Here is an 18,217-nt window from a genome sequence, read left to right as displayed (position 1 = left end):
AGGAGAAGGAGAAGGAGAAGGAGAAGGAGAAGGAGAAGGAGGGAGTCTTCTAGAACTGCTTCAGGATGTGTCAAGAACGATGGGATAAGTGTCTAAAGAGAGGGGGAATACTTTGAAGTAAATTAATAGCAGTGTCTTACTCCTACTTAGTAGGACACAATACCTGACACTCACAAATTAAAGGAGGAGACATTTATTTTGGCTCCCAGTTGGTACAGGTCTCAGTCTCCAGTTGGCTGGCTCCAGGGCAGGGTGGCATGGTGGAGCGCTGCTCATGACTTGTCATGTAGGAAGCAGAGAGAGAAGGGAGGTGCCTGGGAGGGAGACAAATCCCTCCAGGCCACGGCCGCATCACCCCACTTCTCTAGGTCGGACCCCACCTCCTAATAGCAAGTCAGCTACAAGCCCCTATGATCCAATCACTTCCAAAATCCCCACCCAAGATCACATGAGGCTTTGGGAGGACATCTCAATATAAAGCGGAGCAATGTCTTTTATTGTAATAATTTTTTAAATTTAAATATTCAGTATATTTTATCAGGCCTAGTATATGGGTGTGCATATGAGGTTATGCATATGAACCCATACATGGAATAAAACCTAGAAAGAAGATATTATTTCCAAATGTGGACTTTTCTTTTTTTGGTTTTTTGAGACAAGGTCTCACTATGTAGTATTGGTAGGTGTCACCACCCCCAGCCAAACGTGGATTTATGGGGAATTTTCTTTCTACATTTTGCTTTTTCATTTTCCCAACTGAGCTTGAACACAACATTTTTCATTTCTAAAGTAAAGCCAGAAAACAAACCAAAAACCCTGTACTGCTCTGCACAATTTACTCTCATTTCTATGAATTTCAAAGGAGCCCATATACAGTATCCTCCTCAAACACAGTATGTCTTCACTTAATCTTTAAATTAAGTTATCCCCAGGAAGTTCTTTAAATGATTGTAATCACTCCATGTCCTGACGTTAAAAATCCTTTGGTTATAACTAATATAAAAGGGAGCATGTATCTGGAAATCTGGTATTTTCTTATCTTTCGCTGATGTGATATTCCCGCTGCATGATTGTGTGTGAACATTTGTCTATCAAGGAAAAAGAGCCAGAGAAGAAAAACAGAAGATGGATAAGAATGGTAAATGAAGAACTAACATGAATCAATGTCTTAGAGAGAAATAAATATTATTCTATAAATTCACTGTTCAAGGTCTTATTTAGGGTTATACAGCATGGGAATCTCATCTATTAGGTTAGAGGAATACCTTGAAATTCTCTCAGATTCTCCTTTATAAGTTATTGAGCCTAACTTTGAGCTTTCTACTAGAAAATACAAGCCCATGCAATTTATTCCCAGTTGTGAAATTTAATTGTATTTTTCCTTACGATTAACAACTGGTATCTAATTATTTTGCAAATGGCTTCACGTGTTATTAAGTACTGTATATATAAGTGGATACACCTTTAGTTTTCATGGACTTGAAATCTTGGAAAAATGGTGAGGCAAAAGAAAAATTTTATAATTCTTATCAGTTCTCAGGAATTCTTTGTAGGTGTTACTGAACGCAAGTTACACAGCATAACTCACAGCTGTCAAAAAGAGGGGAAAATCTATGCTATTTTTACTCTCTCAAAACAATTACCTTATCTGGCTTTCAAATCTTCCTACTCCCCTCCTCAGATGGATTTCTTCAATAGCTTAGCATAAAAATTAAATCCAACGCAAACATGATATGTTCCAGTAACAGATTATTTCCAACTTCTTCAGGGAAGAACACAAGCACACGTGAGTATGTATGTATGCACGCACATGTGAGTATGTGAGTGTGAGCTTGTCACTGCTAGAGGAGGCCATGGGAGAAAAGTGAGTCTCTCTAGAGCCAGCTTAGAAGCTAACAGGAACAATATGACAAACACAGGTCATCCAGAGTTCTCTAAAGTGAAGTCAAAAGACGATGAGGTGTTAAGTACATTTTGTAAGCCATGAAAATCCAGGACACAATAAGCAAGAAATGAAGTTGACCCTGAAAACAACACACAAGTTTAATGATATAACATAATTTTTGTTAACTATTCCTCTGCTCCCAATCTCAATCAAATGCTATTTAACCTTTGGCAGGAACTTAACTATTGCATAATCAAACATGAACATAACCTACTTTGGTTGAGATCTGGGAGAATAGAATTCTGCCCTTTTGATCTTCCATTTAAAAAGCAATTCTTGAAAATGGATTTAGTACAGTGAAAAAGTGAGTAGTCACACTTTAAATCCCAAACTATATTTTTCTTGTCAACTACTGGTGTCTGTAAAGTGCATCACCAACCTCCTGTAGAAACTTACCCTTCAACTTGAGGTCAACGTTGTGTCTCAGCCAAGGATAAACCCCATAGCTTGGCATATCTTCAGGAATTGGATTACTGTTTATCCAGCCATCACAAGCGAACCGGAAGAAATTATCACAAGGATCCACAGACAGATTTACTTTACTCAATATGGCAGCAGCTATTTAAAAAGAAAATCATAGGATTAATGACAAGCACTGAACACTGTGTGCTGTTCTTTTCCAAATTAAACAACAATTTCATATCAACCAGTTCCCAAACCTTGGCTTCTACATTTCCCCTCAAATAACTTTCTGAATCAACTTTGCTTTAGGAAATGAGTGTGTCCAGCATGAGTGGGTAAAAGTTTGGTGGTGTTATTGTTATTGGTTTTTCAGGATCGTTCCTAACATCTGTGGCTTATGGGACAAGAATACAAATGAAGTAATGTGGTAGATTCTTTTGCAAAGATAAATGTGACTCTTTTATCCCACATGTCTTTCTGCAAAGTGACTTTGCCACTAGGGTCCATTTCCTCTACCTTGAATATGGGCTGGCCTTGTCACTTGCTTTGGCCAACAAAATTAGCAAAAATAGATTATTTGGGAGTTTCAAAGCTAAGTCCAAGAGGCCTTGAACCTTCCAGGTTAACTCCCTTCAAATGGAGCCCCAAGACCAGCTTTTGGAGAAGTCTCCTGGAGAACAAGAGGCCACATGGAAAAGAACAAAGCCAGTACTAACTTCCAGATGTGTGACTGAGGCCATCACAGACCTTCCAGCCCATGCAACCATCCAGAGGAAGGCAGCTGTGCAAAGCCTAGAGAACCATCTGTAAAACCCATGGAACCAGGAGAAATATTACATCGTTCCTATTTCACCTCCAAGGGGTGGTTTGTTTCACAGTAAAGGGTAACTGAGAAAGAGGTTCAGATGCCATCTATCTACATATTTTAAAGATCTATTTACAATGTGTCTTTATAACAACCTGGAAGGCTAGTTATGGCTTCTTGAGGCCCTTGCCATCTAGCGCAGCTCTCAGAAGACTAAAGCCCTAAAAGACACTCACAAAGGCCACAATTGGTGAGTTAGGGCCATTTGGCAGAGAATTCTGGGCTACAGGAGAGGGCTGTAGACTTGGCCCATGTAGGAAAGGCATAGCCAGAGGAGGGCTAAAGTGGGGTTTCCTAAATGAGGGTCCCAGGTGTAAGGGCAGAACTGAGTATTCATATGAATTAACAGAAAGATACAATGCACTGATCTATCATTTTCCTTCTTACGTAAGTCCATACACAAATATATAAGGAAGATTTCCCATAGGTAGGAAATCTGTACATAAATATGTATCCATGAGCTTTGAAAGAAAACATTTCATTACAAAATGAGAGTGTTCCTAAATTCCTAACATTGGACTCCAACTGATACAATTGCTGGCTACTTCTCCAGCACAAAAATCTACACCAACTTAGTACAAAAAGGCACCCAATATTTTAATGACATTGGAAGGGTGATATTGTGGGCAATTTTTTACTTTAATTAATGCCACAATATCTTGCTGTTTGAAGTAATAAAAGCCCAATGAGTTTTCAGCTAAATAAGAATAAATTACCCCCCAGATAAAATCTGCATAAATTTAGAAATACATTTTGTAGTTTTTGTTACATGAGTGGCTCTTCCAGGCTCAAAAACAAGGCTAGCTGTTTCTCTAGCCTAGACTTTCTATGAAAATGTCCAAGAGCTTCTCATCCTGACCGAAGTGACTAATATACAAACATCCAAGTTTCTATAGGACTTCAAAATCCCTACTATTTGCAACCTCCCTGCCCCAAAATAAACAACCATCAAAAACTTGGTTGACAAGTTTGATAAATTTCAAACTGACTTAATGTTTTTGCTTTTCAGAGCTAATTCCATTGTCTCTAATTACATTTTTGCTCACTGCTATCATCTTATCATTACTATTTAATATGCAGACCTGCCAAGACTACAAAATCTCCCTTGCAGTTTGTATTTATAGTTAGTCTGTGCAGCCACAGGATGAATCTGCTATGTGACACCTCCGGGACATGGATCACATAAGCCTCAGTCCCACACAATATTTACAGTCACATAGGGGAGCCCTCATGCACATTGTTACTCATATAAACTCGCTGCTTTCTGGCTTCCTTCCCAAACTTCCCCTGCCCCCAACCCTCAGATGCATCCTCTCCATCTCCTTGGTTTTCTTGCAGCTACCTAGGAAAACTGCAAGGTCAGCTCTCACCTCGGCCCTAACACAGAAGTGGGGGCTGCATGACTCACAGTGAATTTTGAAAGGAACCCGCTGAGTGAGAAAACTCTTCCCCCTGCCTCACAATTCATCATTCATGATTCACAGCTGGGCACAGGGCTGCACTTACTGCAGTGGAACTGTGGCTTGAAATTGCAAGGGACCGTAGTTGTCAAGATACAAAAACCCCTTTCCCCCTACTCAGCTCCATGGAGAAAATCAAGCAAGTCTTGTTTTAATAAAAGAATGTGATCATGAAGGAGACCTGTGAAAGCTCAGGCTGTGGGCTTTCTCAAGCCATTGCACATGAGGTCAGCCGTTGGCCAGTCTTCAGCTAGAGCATGTGGAGCGGCGGGAGGCATCCTCCCTATGCGGATCTGAGTTTTTAGGCTTAATCATGGTTCAAAGGAAAACTTTATTAGGGCTTAAGCCTTATTATTTGCATACAAATAAAATCACTAACACTAAGCATCTCCTCTGTGCCAGGAACTTTTACGCAAAGACCTCTTCACGCAGTATAGCACGATTACAAACTTTAGAGTTAGACTACTTCATTTGAAATGACAGCAACAACACCCACTAACTAAATAACAGACTGCTAAACTGCTACGTGTCATTTTCTTCATCTGTAAAAGGGGGATAATAATAATAACACCATATAGTGTCACCATGAAAATTAAATGAGCAAGTATATGTAAAGTGCTTATAACATCTCTAACGATGTCAGGCATACTACTGTATAGATGTAGATAAAATACAGGGTGTGCAGTGAAGTTTGAATTTAAGATAAACTACTTTCTAGAATAAGTACATGTGAAATATTGCATGAGACATATTTATACCAAAAAGAGGTGGTCATCACTGTATAATTCCAACTTAACTGTATATCCTATATATGTATTTAGATATATCTGGGAACATAAAAACTTGCTATATACTATTTGCTATTACAATGCCATAAACACATCCGAAACCCTGAGGCTATATTTTCAGAGTTATAGATTTTCAGATTTTGGAAAAGAAGTAATGTGTAGCCACAGATGATATACTATCTCAACAATGTCTGGAGTGAGCCCCTGAAGCAAGCACATTCATATTTTTATGGGGAGAAAAATGCATATAATCCTGAGAACAATAAAGTCTAAAACAGCCTTACGCAAGATTTGGTTTTGCCATCGAAGGCACTGAGATCAGATTTGGCCATGCCAGCTGGGAGTTACCATATTTTCTGGTAGAGGGCATTGTGCACTTGGGTTACTACTATCATTATTTTCTTTTATTCTCACAACTAACAAGTTGTTTAAAAAACTGTTATTCCCATTTTACAGGTAGTGAATCTGCAACTTGGGATGGTTATGTATTTAGCCCAGGATCATGTGGCTTACAAGTGGCCAGATGATGCTTCAAACCCAAGTTAGCTCATCTACCCTTATCCACTGCCATCAGCATGTCACTTCTTTGTTTCTTTGTATTCTTTCTACAGCTGGCATTTCAAAAGCAAGATTAGTAGGAGAGGACAGGGAGCTGAGGAGGAAAGAAAAATGAAAGGAAGAAATGAGACAGAAGGTGATCACACACTTCCTTCTCCTGAACTTCCCAAACGTGCACCTATGCCTATGAACACCCCACACACCCACACACACCTCAGCTCTTGTAAGGCCCTGGCTTGGCCACAGTTCTCCTGCCATGTGACTTAACAGCTGTTCCACACACTCCTGGGATACTGAGGCTTATATTGCACTAGAGAGAACTGTGCCTTTGGTGAGCCTTAATGGAAACAGCATAGTCAATGGAAACAGCACAATCAGATTAACAGTGCTGGGTGTGGTGGTGTACCCCTGTAATCCCAGCACTGGGGAGGCTGAGGTAGGAGGATCATTGTGAGTTCGAGGCCAGCCTGGGCTACAGAGTGAGCTCAAGGCCAGCCTGAACTGCATAGCGAGACCTTGTCTCAAAAAGACAAACAAATATATATATACATATATATATATATGTATATATATATTTTTAGAAAGCCATTTATCAATGTGAAGATTAAAAATGAAACATCACGGCAAAACATGCTAGCTAGCAGAAAGTGACATCATCACACGTCAGTCTACCAACTTACAAGTTGGACTGTGGCATTGTTATGATTTTTAGTAAGCAAAATTTATGAAATAAGTAACCTTCCTTACATAAAGTGGTCTAAACACAACTGAAGATTTATGATTTCAAAAATTTCAATTTCCTATATCTGCAAGAATCCTAACACAGCAAAAGTACTAGATGACATGAAATTTAAAACTTGATCTCTGATTGTGCCGCCTGGTCCCACACCTGCTCCATCATATCTGTCTTCACTGGAAAAGGCTCCAGGTCAACTGCTCAAACGAGGAAAAAGAATTTTGCGCGGAATTTTCACATCACTCCAGAAGAAAAGAAAATCACCATTCCAGATATCATAGAGTTGAAATGGTTTAGTCACTAGATTTTAGTTAGTCTGGTGTTATGGAAAGAGAACAAAAGATTTAGCATGGCACCACGGTACCAAGGGAAAAATGGTAAGGAGCCAACCTTGGACTTGAATCCCAGCTCTGCCACTAACTGAGAACGTGAGTTAGTGGCAAGTTATTTAGCCTGCAGTAGCCTGCATTCCCTCATCTGTAGGGCTGGTGAGAACAGACTTATGGAGGTTTTATGAGATAGTATGTGTAACACTCAACACATTGCCTGATTAAAAATATATTGATTGCTTATGAATGGGAAAAATCTTTAGTAACATAAGACTCTAACACATCACCACTGCCTAAGTCCTCAGAATTTACAAGCTCATTCACCTAAGTCTCTGCATCTCAATAATGCCATCATCCAACATCAAAGCATCACTTTGAAGTCTCTGCTTTTTCTCACAGCCTATAATAAATCTCTCAGCAGCATCAGCAGGGCTCTAGCTCCTAAACTTTCTACATCCTCCATCTTTTGAATTCAAGGCAGCATCTGCTCTCTCTGATCTGGTCTACTGCAGTCACCTCCTCTCTGAGCACCCTTCTTCTACTCTTGCTCCCTCTGGTCCTTCTCCCCATGGAGAGATTTGCACAGTCTAGTTCTCCACTGAGAGATCTTTTAAGTACTCCTAAGTCGTACTTTAAAAAGAAAGTCCTGCAGGGGCTGTTGAACACACTCAATAAAAACCCAAATGTTCAGCACGTGTGCCACCCACTGCCCTCCATCACTTTTACTGTGTCCCTTACTCAGCAAGTTCCCCTGATCCCTCAAGCTGTTTCCACTGTGGGACCTTTACGTTACCTGGAAAGCCTTTGCCTCAGACTTCACACAGCAGTTATGTGTCTGCTGGGGGCCCCCTTCAAGGTCACATCTTCAGACTTTTCAATCTAGCCATCCTGTCGGTTGCTATCCCATTATTCTGTTTTAATATTTTATTTTGCTCCATTACATGTACCACTGGCTAATATTATTGTGCACTAATTGTCTTGTGTGGTATTTGACTGTTTTTCTTCCCTATCTGTGATACATTGATGTATCCCCAAAACCTAACATAGCACCTGGTGTGTATAAATATTTGGTAAATTCTGGGCTGGGGATATAGCTCAGTAGCACAGCAACTGCCTGGCAAGCTCAAGGTCCTAAGTTCGATTCCTAGCACCCAAAAAAAAAAATTGGTATAATCATTCATTGTTCTCTTAAAGTCATGTGCAAGGGTGAGGGATATAGCTCATTGGCACAGCACCTGCCTGGCAAGGTGAGATCATGAGTTAGATTCCTGGTATCAAAAAAAAAAAAAAAATTCCAAAAAATAAAGTCATGTGTATAACTTGTCCTATGATCTCCCCTTTAGAAAATGCAGTAGGATTCCTGCCCACTTGAATAAGAATGGGTGTTAGAATCCACTTCTGCCCATCCAGCCCCTAACACTGATTTGTCGGGGAGGATGGGATCTAGTAGCTGTGAGAAACCTGAGGCAATTTCAAGTGTGAAACTCACTTTGGTGCACCGCTGATACATGACCTGGTCACCTCAAGAGAGGCTGGACTTAAAAAGTGGAATAGAAAGAAAATGATGGTGATGATGATGACGACGGAGAGGAGGAGGTCCCAAAGGGATTCCAGGAGGCAATGGAACCACAGACTTACAAAGGATCTCTGCTTAGAGGCAAGCAGGTCGGACCAACTAACCAGAAGATACACAAAGACCGTGTAAGATAAATAGCCAGCTGAGCCATAGGATGGCCTCTGCCTGTGGGTCCTAAGAAAGGCCATACAATCTTTCAAGCCCCTTCCTGAGTTCCTTATCATGAGGCTCAGAATATCACACAGCTGGTTTTGGCAAGGAAAGATGACCCAGGAAACCTAGCCTCCACCACTTCACACCAAAACTTGAGAGTAGACTTAAAATTTCTTCAAAATTGCATTTCATACTTGGTAAACCTCAAGCAAACAGAATACTAAAAATACCACCTGTTTTCTCCTCTACTCTCCAAGGTACCATAATTATAACTTGACGCAGGGTGGAAAATGAACTTACCGGCTTCGATGCATTCTGGCTTCAGGCAGTACTCCTGTTTAGCTTGGAAACTTAAGAAACCTTGAGTCACTGAAAAAAACAGAAAAATAAATGACCAACTTGTAGAAGACCACCACCAGGTAAACCGTCATCAAACAAATATGCAAGACATTTGATCTCAGTTTATCTTCATCAGAATGGACATAGTCCTCCAAACCCAGTTGGCTAGTAGGCTTGCTAAGACTCTTGGTTGTTAGGAAATGCAGTTCTCTCATAGCACAAGTGGGTACAGCTAGATCAGGGCTCCTGGGAGTCTGCTCCCAAGAACTAGAGCAGCAGCACCCGGGGGCTTGTCAGAGATGCACATTTTCAGCCTTACTTCAGACCTTCTGACTCAGAACTGTGGGTGGAGAGGCAGCCATCTGTGTTTTCTGTTTGTTTTTCTGTTTTGGTGGTGGAGGTGGGGGTGGGGGTGGGGGGGTGCACTGCAAATTGAACCCAGAGCCTTACCGATGCTAAACCGGCTCTGCCACTGAGTTACACCCCCAGCTGGCCAGCTGTGTTTTATCACCCTGTGGCTGACACCCATGTACTGGGTTATATGACCTTTCAAGTGTCTCCCATCTCCGATTATCTGAGGTGTAAGTCTCACGTTTCCACTCATCAAAACTATGTCACCCTCTTAGGGATGGAAAAATTGAAGCTTTTAAACTATGTCATTCGGAGCAACTCCAGAGTAAAAGGAGAAATCTAGCACGTGTGGTATTTAGAGTTCCCGATCTTATCTAAACTCCATACAGATATGACCAAAAGAGGAAGGGAAGGCTAAAAATGTACTACGGGTAACTCAGTCACCTGGCAATGGTTATTGTCTGCCTGCCTGGAGTCCCAGACATCCCCTCCTGTGACGCCCGGCCTAGCCACCAGACATGTAGCTTTGAGAACTAAAATTCCAGCTACTTCTTCCCTCGATACACACACACACACACACACACACACACACACACACACACACAACCAGGGCTTGCCCAGGGTTTGATCCCCCACACCACAAACAACAAACAACAAACAAACCAAATCCTGCACAATCAAAACAGCTTTTTCTCTCACCAACGCCTTGATTTCCTCACCTGCCTAGCAAAATTACCCAAATGGATTTCTGCAGAAGCGCAGAAGGATGCCCTATTTGTGAACTCCAGGTAGCACCTGGGCATTAGCAGATGTCAGTTAAAACTTCTGAAATATTCGAAATAGTGTCTTCTCTGTGAGCAGAAACAAGAAGTCATTTTAAGATGTGGCCCTGGCCTCGAGGAGATGAAGCGTGGAGGGTGGATGGGCCCTGAGGCCGTTAGTGCCGCCCCCAGCAGAGAAACACAGGCAGGAAGCGTGGCCGCGTCTATGTTTCCGCTAGAGACAGCAGACGCAAACCACCTGCCCCTGTGGCACGCTGTATTATTTATCACCCCGCATTCTAAGGGCAGCCTGATTTTACTTTGTTCTTTTCTCTGCAGCCGTCCTCCAAACAGCGTTTTCACCTGCGTTGCCTCATAAAGTCAAGAAAACTGCCTACAGACTAGCTCCGGCCTATTTTTAACAAAAGAAGTTTCCTAGAATAAAAGTGTGTTTTGATTTCTTTAAAAAGTTAGGTAAAATATATATGAGCAGAATAAAGATTAGTGCAGAATATTCCAATATGCCTGAGTGGTGGAACAATGGAGGGAGTTTTTTCCCGTCGATCTACTTTTGTGTGTTTACCAAATGTTCTTAAAGGAGCATGTGTTATTCTTATAATAGAAAAGTATATGTACCTTATTAGACGTAATAATGGTATTTTTATGATTCTGAACAATAACGTTCTTGGCACTAGTCTTACTTTTTAGAAAAAGGTTCATAAAAAAGTTAAACACTTCTTCCTCTCATAAAAAATAATTCTTGACACAGATCTCTAAGGAATCAGACCTAAAATCAGTTATCTTTATCTGACAAGCAGTAGAAGGATGATTTTTAATTTAATTGACTGGGACAGAGACAAATTTGACTCCTCAAGGAAGAACTTTATATCCATGGGTGGGAGGTATTTTAAGATCCTGAAAATAAGTAAGGATCAATAAGTCCCAATAAGGTGAAGGTATAAATACATGAAACAGAAAAATTAAAAATATATTAATATAAAAATTTTACTCAGGCATGGTGGAGCACGCCTGTAATCCCAGCACTTGGGAGGCTGAGGCAGGAGGATCACTTTGAGTTTGAGGCCAGCCTGGGCTACAAAGTGAGCTCAAGGCCAAGCTGAACTGCATAGCAAGACCTTCCCTCAAAAGACAAAAAAAAAATTTTTTTAATGTTACTTTTTATGATTAGGAGCTCTTAAAAAAATTAAGAGTTTGAGCTCTCCCTTTTATTTCTCAATAAGATGTATAAACGCCCTCAAAATACAGTGAAATCATCCAAGATCAAGAGTGTGAGAAGGACAAGGCAGAAGGGGTCACAGGCCAAATCAACGCAGCTTGTTTCTGTGAACTGCCTTGCCTTGACATTTTTAGTGCCTAAAAAATACATAAAATTCAAATCTCAATGTCCAGAAATCAAATTCCACTGGTACCTGGCCCTGGCCATTTGTGTGCATATTGCGAGACCATAATACCCACCACGAAGTCCAGAGTATTCACTGTCTGATCTTGACAGAAATAGTCTGCGGACACTGCATCTGCGAAGCAGACTGTGAGGAAGAGGGGAAGAGACAGAGGAGAAAAGACACATGCAAATAAACTGGGCATAGGCATACAGTCATATCTGACCTCCTCAATTCCAGCACTCTACATTCTTTGAACCCACTCCAAAGCCACTGGCAATCATCCTTACTATAGAACCACCAGAGTTTAGAAGAGAAATTAACCCAGAGCCTCAGAGACAAAGAAGCGGTAAAGAAGGATGCTAGAAATTGCAGACATATGATTGAACTTGAACAGGCAGAAAAATATGCCACAAAAATGAACCAGAAAGCACCTGAGGAGATGACCTTGACCAGAATACTACCCTGAAAACCACCGCCTGGCAGATCCTTGGAGATTGTCAGACAAGCACACTGCTAGCTGCAGAATTCAGGTGGGTAACAGGGTCTAAGGGACAGGCAATAAAAAAGGAGTATGGAAGGGGATTAGCATGAAGTAGTGTTGAAAAATTTGACCAAAATTAAGGGTCCCTACATGTACAGTGCATCCAAATGGAGGCAGTCTCCTGAGGCTATGCCCAGTTAAACTGTTATACAGGGATGAGATGTAGCTCAGTGGTAGAGGACTTGCCTAGCAAATAAAGAGTTTAGCACTGTGGCCAGAGAGTGATTTTCTCTCAAAGAACAAAGCTTTGCTGTCATGGAGAATCTGTCAGCTAATATGCTACAATCTCAGACTGTAATGATCATAAACGTGCAATTTGGAAAACGTTTCAAGCAGAGGTAACATCATTTAAAAGCGTGCATACTTTTACGTGCATGCTTATCATTTGGGTTTTTAAGTCTGGAAGAGTTTGCAAGACCTAACCTTGTAGTCACTTCCCACGTAGTGTGCAGTCCCTTGGCATGCCCACAGAATTTCTCCTCCAGTTTTGAATTCCAGAAGAGGACATGCCTGTAAAGCCCAAGCTTTGAAATTAAAATCTCACAACAGTTTTCAAGGGCCACAAACTCAGGTGCAGGAGTAGGAGGTTTAGCTTCACCAGAAAGCAATAAACTTATCTAATTTCCTAAATCTTAGCCACACAAAACATGGAAAGATGGTCTGCTCATTTTAGCAGAGTTCTCAACCACACAACCCTAACTCTTTTCAAGTTTAATTACTGGTTTGTCCCTGCCAAAATAAACATGGCCTCCTCCATCCTGTATATGCCAAGGAATGTTTCCAGGCCTGCTGCATTTCAAAGCGCACCTACAATCTCCTAAGCAAAAGGCTGTCCCTAAGTAACTTTCAAACTAATGAAATATTATGGGTTGTATGAGGAAAGGGCTAGTAGCCAAGGGTTCCAAAAGCCTAAAATGTAAGTTCACCCTTCACCCACTTCCAAGATACTTGATTCTTTCTCATAGGCACACACTTTTATCGTCACATCCAGTATGGGCACATCATTCTCACCATGAGTCATTAAAATAATTGAGTCACAATACCTTTCAAATCTTTGGAGAAAAACCTCTGTTTTCCTCCATATGAAATTATAAATCTATTAGGAAGGCAGGGTTAGCATGCATCCCATCAGCGTCTCTGGATTAGAAAGGACTTGAAGAAAACCATTAAGAGTGCACTTTAAAGGACAGATTTGTACCTCATGAATTAAATTCTGTGGTTCATTCAGGCAAACATCAACAAAAGCCAAATGAAAAGAAATTCTGGCATGGCCCTGATCACTATGTAAAGTCTCTCCTCACAAAACAAGTGAAGTTTCTCCCGACGAATTCATAAGCACTCGATTTGTGAAATGTAATACATGAAATTTGTCTCCTCAGTCCAACCAGATCCAGGAGCCATTCAAAACTTCTTTCTACCTCCTTTGCCATCTGGACTATACATTTGCTAGTAAAGAAAAGCTGCTTTTCTCATTTGCATACCTGACAGAAACGGAGGATGCACTACCTACAAACACAAGTAAACAGCCAGCCGGACACCTGCATGGTGACGAGGTTTGCTGGAATAAAGCACAAGGAAACATCTAAGCACACATCCAGTCCCCCTGGTCTCCAGCGCTTGACTTACCTAGAAAGAGGATTGTGCCCAGCACCAGGGTGCCACCAACGAACACAACCAGGGCAATTCGAGTGCCTCTGTTGGTCCCCTTTCCAGTCTCCATGCTGCTCCCCGATTCTGCTTCCATCAGAAGGGCTGGAGAGAGCGCTCAGGAAGAAAGTCACTGCTCGTGGTTTGGTGGACGGTCCCAAGAGCTTGGTAGGTGTTGACATCCAAGGCTCTCTTGCTCTTGCTCTTGCTCTTGCTCTTGCTCTTCTACCAATGGACAGCTTCAGAAATTCCTGTCAGGAAACCTCCCCTCGCCACCCTCTCTCAAGTAATCTTTCACAAATGAAATAAAAGAGATTCAAAATATTGGTTGCCTTGGCTTTTCTCCTGACTAGACAAAACAAACAGCGGTTGCTTTATCTTGGTGCTCTCCTTCAGCAAAGTCCCTCTCAACCGATTATTTGGCAGGCTCCTCTCTCAAGCGTTCCGAGTATACATGTTTTACTATGTTGCTGAACAGATGTTTTAGCTATTTAAATGTATAGTCACTTGGGGAGGAGAAAACAATTGTCTTTATCAAAACTGGATTCTCATCAGCCTCCCCCCAACCATGATAAGTTAGGTGGCAAGGACTCGCCCAACCCACTTCAAGATCTCAGCTAATTATGTAATTCTGCTGCAATAATCGTGCTGCTTGCCTGAATTGTCCTCATCAAAGATATTCTTTCAGTGTGTGAGTCCCTTTTTAAAGCCTTCTAACAGCTCCTAGGATATCCTGGAGCATTTATTTTAGGAACTTTGTGTATGATAGCATGTGCCAAAAATCAGAGTCACAGTCCAGGGCAGTGCAAAGTAGCAATTAAGACAACCTACAGAGGCTGATGGTTTGGATTGAACTTTTTTAAGGAAGAAAAAGCACTTCCTCCTTGTGGTGCTAAGAAATGTACAAAAGACAGTTAAGTATACGAATTAAGCTTATTAGCAACCACAAAAGAGATGGTAAAGGCTTCTTCCCTGGGTGTTTGGATGAAAACTGCACCTGTGTATTTTGTGCTCTGATTCCCCCCGAGGCAGCCACCGGATAGTAGGTTTTTGCATCTCTATAAAGTGGCTATTTCCGCAGATTCCCCAGCATGAATTCAAAGACATTTAGTTTCATGGAGAAGACTGATGAATGTCTGGATCTTTGATTTCTTTGATTATAACAATTTCGGTTATGAAAATCTTTCCTCCTGAGGAAGGGCAACTGACACTCCAAGGTTATGGAAATGACAAAGATTTGACTTCATGATCCAGATACCACGAATTCACAAATGCTCCCTCCCTGGTCCTATTTTTCTGGAGGTCATCAGGTTGCAGGCGTGAGGGTGGAGGGTTCAGCTGCATCTACAAAGCAGAAGAAGGAAGCCTGTGCACACGGCTTGGGGAGTCACAGCAGGGCTCAGCACGCGCTGATGCACTCAGCGTAACGTGACCACGCATCTTTTCTAGCAGGCTGTGGTCATCCTGAAGCCCATAGCATGAGAGTCTTCCAGTTTTGCCAGATTCTTCCAGAACATATTCTACCCTACTTTCTGCTTATTTCATATCATCCCAGTCAGAGAAACAGAAGGCTTTGGTTAAATTGTGACATCATAATACCCTGTAGCTCTCTGCGCTCACTGGCAGTTGCTGTTATTCAGCAACACGTCCTAGCAGTGTTTTGGCCCCTAGCATGGGATTGCCCCAGGAGTGTTCGACCTTGACTCAGTAATACGTCTTATATTGTGCACTCCATGACGTCAAGGACCATATCTGTCACATTCAGTACCACAGTCCCAATAACAACAGTTTCTGGCCCATCACAATGAAGACGAAAGGAAATAAGAGCAATGAAATCACTCAAGTAAGCCCTAGCCAGTCGCTCTTAAAAACCAGTTTAGGAAAAAGGCAGGCATAGCTACACACCTGCAATCCTAGCCCTCGGGAGGCTGAGGCAAGAGGACTGCCATCAGGCTGAGGCGAGCCTCGGCTCCATGGTGAGTTCAAGGCCAGCCCAGACTACATAGCAAGACCCTGTCTAGAAATATTTTTCTTAAAAAGCAGCTTAGAAACCTCAAACACCAGTGCCTGCCAGTGTGGTTGTGCATGCCTGTAATCCAGCCCTCAGGAGGCTGAGGCAGGAGCATTGTTGCAACTTTAAGGCCAAGCTGGGCTACATAGTGAGTTCCAAGCCAGCCTGAACTGCATAGCAAGACTCTGTCTCAAAAAAACAAAAATATAAAATAAACAGAAAACGGAAGAAGACACCAGTGCCTATGGAGTCACCATTCTCAACCAATCATGATACTCCACATGGGCATAACACTTTATTTTAACTTCATGGTAAACCTAAATACTGGATATCAAAAGCATTTTTAACTGTTTTACAAACGAGGACATTGAGACCAAGGAATAGCCTCGGGTGGCATGGGAAAGGCAGATACAGAAAGATGGGGAAACGGGATCACTGCCATACAATGCATGTGACCCGCTTGATAAAGCCTCTTGTACACAGGGGTGGGGACAGCCATCCGCACACACTACAGGGGCCCACTCCTTCCCTACTTCCTTCTCCAAATCTCCTCACACCTTTCAGGGTCCTGACTGACATGGAATGGGGGCTATAGGTTGCCACTCAAAGTAACCTTCACCTGCGTTGGACTGCCCACCACCCCAGAATGGAAGGCAGTTGGGGCTTGCACTGAATTAGTCCTATCCATCACTGACATGCAGGAATTCATCCCTGAACATTCCACTGCTGAGTGAAAAGCTATTAAACCGAAAGAGACTTCCAGTAATTATATTAGGAAAACTCTGATCCATTCCATTCCAGACTAAGATATGCACAGAAAAATGTATTACTTGAACAATGAAAACAAATCCATAGAAATAAACATTTTCAGGGTGCTAAAAATAGTTTGTTCATATAATGTAATGAAGGTTTCTTTTACTTACCAAAGAAATGAAGGCAGACTCGAGAGTGGGAAGGATTGCTAGATACATCATTCATAATAACGTGCATTCTTCATTCGGTGCTATTTTCTGCATTAATTTCTCAACCTTTTGGGAAATGGTGATTATCTTGCACTCAAAATAAACTGCACTTAAAAATAAGTAGCACAGAAAAAAACCTTTAGGGCAAAATAAAGAGTTTCAAGGCACAGAGAAATGAGTGCTCACAAAAGACTAAAGCAGAGAACTGCAAAGGACACATGTGGGCCAAATGTGGCCCACCTCTTGTTATAAAGAAAGCATCGTGTGTGTTTTGTTTTGTTTTGTTTTTTGTGAGACAGGGTCCTGAACTCATGATCCTCTCTCTCCTTAGCTTCACGAGTAGCTGAGAGTATAAGCATGCACCACCATGCCCGGCTTTTGTAAATAGTTTTTGTTGTGGTTCTTGTTTCTTTTTACCTTTGCTTTTCAGTACTGGAGATGAACGCAAGGCCTTTACAATGCTGGGCTATACCCCCACTCCTATTTTTTTTTTCATTTTGAGACGGCATATACCTAAGTTGCCCAGGCTAGGCTCAAACTTGGGCTCCTCCTGCCTTAGCTTCCCAGAGTGCTGGGATTACAGGTGTGCACTACTACGCCCATCTGTAAATGAAGTTTTATTGGGAACAATCATACCTGCTCAATTTACAGATTGTCTATGATTGCAGTCATGCTACAAGGGCAAAGTTAAGTAGTTTTGCAACACAGACAATTTGGCCTGCAAAGAATATTTACTCTCTGGTCCTTTACAGAAAAAATTTACTGACCCCTGGTGAGAAGGAAAAGATACTACCTCTTCACTCTAACTACATGGCACAGAGACACAGACCATAACGTATGCCCACGCTGAACTGCAACTCAAAATTGTTTTATTTGCTATTCTTGGAATAGAAACCATTGTATCAGGGAACTTGTTGAATGCATCTTTGCCTGAACTATAAATATTAAAATACAGTGTGCTATTTAGTATTGAAGAGTAAAAAAATTATTCTGGGGAGAAAATGGAAGGGAGTTGTCAAAAAAAATGTACAACTTCTCTAGAACAGTGAAAATAAGTTAAATGAAGACATCCTTCTGCAAAGTAAATCTGTTAATAGTCTGATCTACACCCACTCACTTGCTTCCACTAAGAACATAGTTCCGGGCCCATCTTGAACCTTAACAAGAATCAACTGGTGAATGAACAGAAGTTTCTGGTGAACTTCTCGGGTGACTGGCCCTGTGTGAAATCTTGTAAGGAGAAATCAGGACGACATGGTGGAGATTCTGGCTTGGTCAGCTGGACTCCAGTGTGAAAAGCTGGGAAAACCTTAGAAACTAGGCCATGGAACCCGCCTAAGCGCACATGTCTGACCATAAGGCAGTAAGCATCCAGAAAAACAGAAGCATG

The 18,217-nt window shown here is 41.7% G+C and overlaps 1 protein-coding gene across 1 annotated transcript in view; it reads right to left on the bottom strand.

The window, feature by feature from the left end:
• Positions 1 to 14,547, bottom strand: part of Phex (phosphate regulating endopeptidase homolog, X-linked) — a 189,540-nt gene extending 174,993 nt beyond the window's left edge. The window contains exons 1-3 of the mRNA XM_005407827.2: positions 13,834 to 14,547; positions 9,113 to 9,181; positions 2,342 to 2,503 (exon numbers count right to left, since the gene is read on the bottom strand). Of these exons, the coding sequence (XP_005407884.1) occupies positions 2,342 to 2,503; positions 9,113 to 9,181; positions 13,834 to 13,951 (349 nt within the window). The 5' untranslated portion in view covers positions 13,952 to 14,547. The remainder of the gene's footprint in view (positions 1 to 2,341; positions 2,504 to 9,112; positions 9,182 to 13,833) is intronic.
• Positions 14,548 to 18,217: the final 3,670 nt, after the last annotated feature.

The sequence above is a fragment of the Chinchilla lanigera genome, unplaced genomic scaffold, assembly GCF_000276665.1.
Source record: "Chinchilla lanigera isolate Chin_1 unplaced genomic scaffold, ChiLan1.0 scaffold00108, whole genome shotgun sequence".
Classification (NCBI taxonomy): Eukaryota; Metazoa; Chordata; class Mammalia; order Rodentia; family Chinchillidae; genus Chinchilla; species Chinchilla lanigera.
The sequence above is the reverse complement of the archived record's forward strand: the minus strand, read 5'-3'. Positions and strand labels throughout refer to the sequence as shown.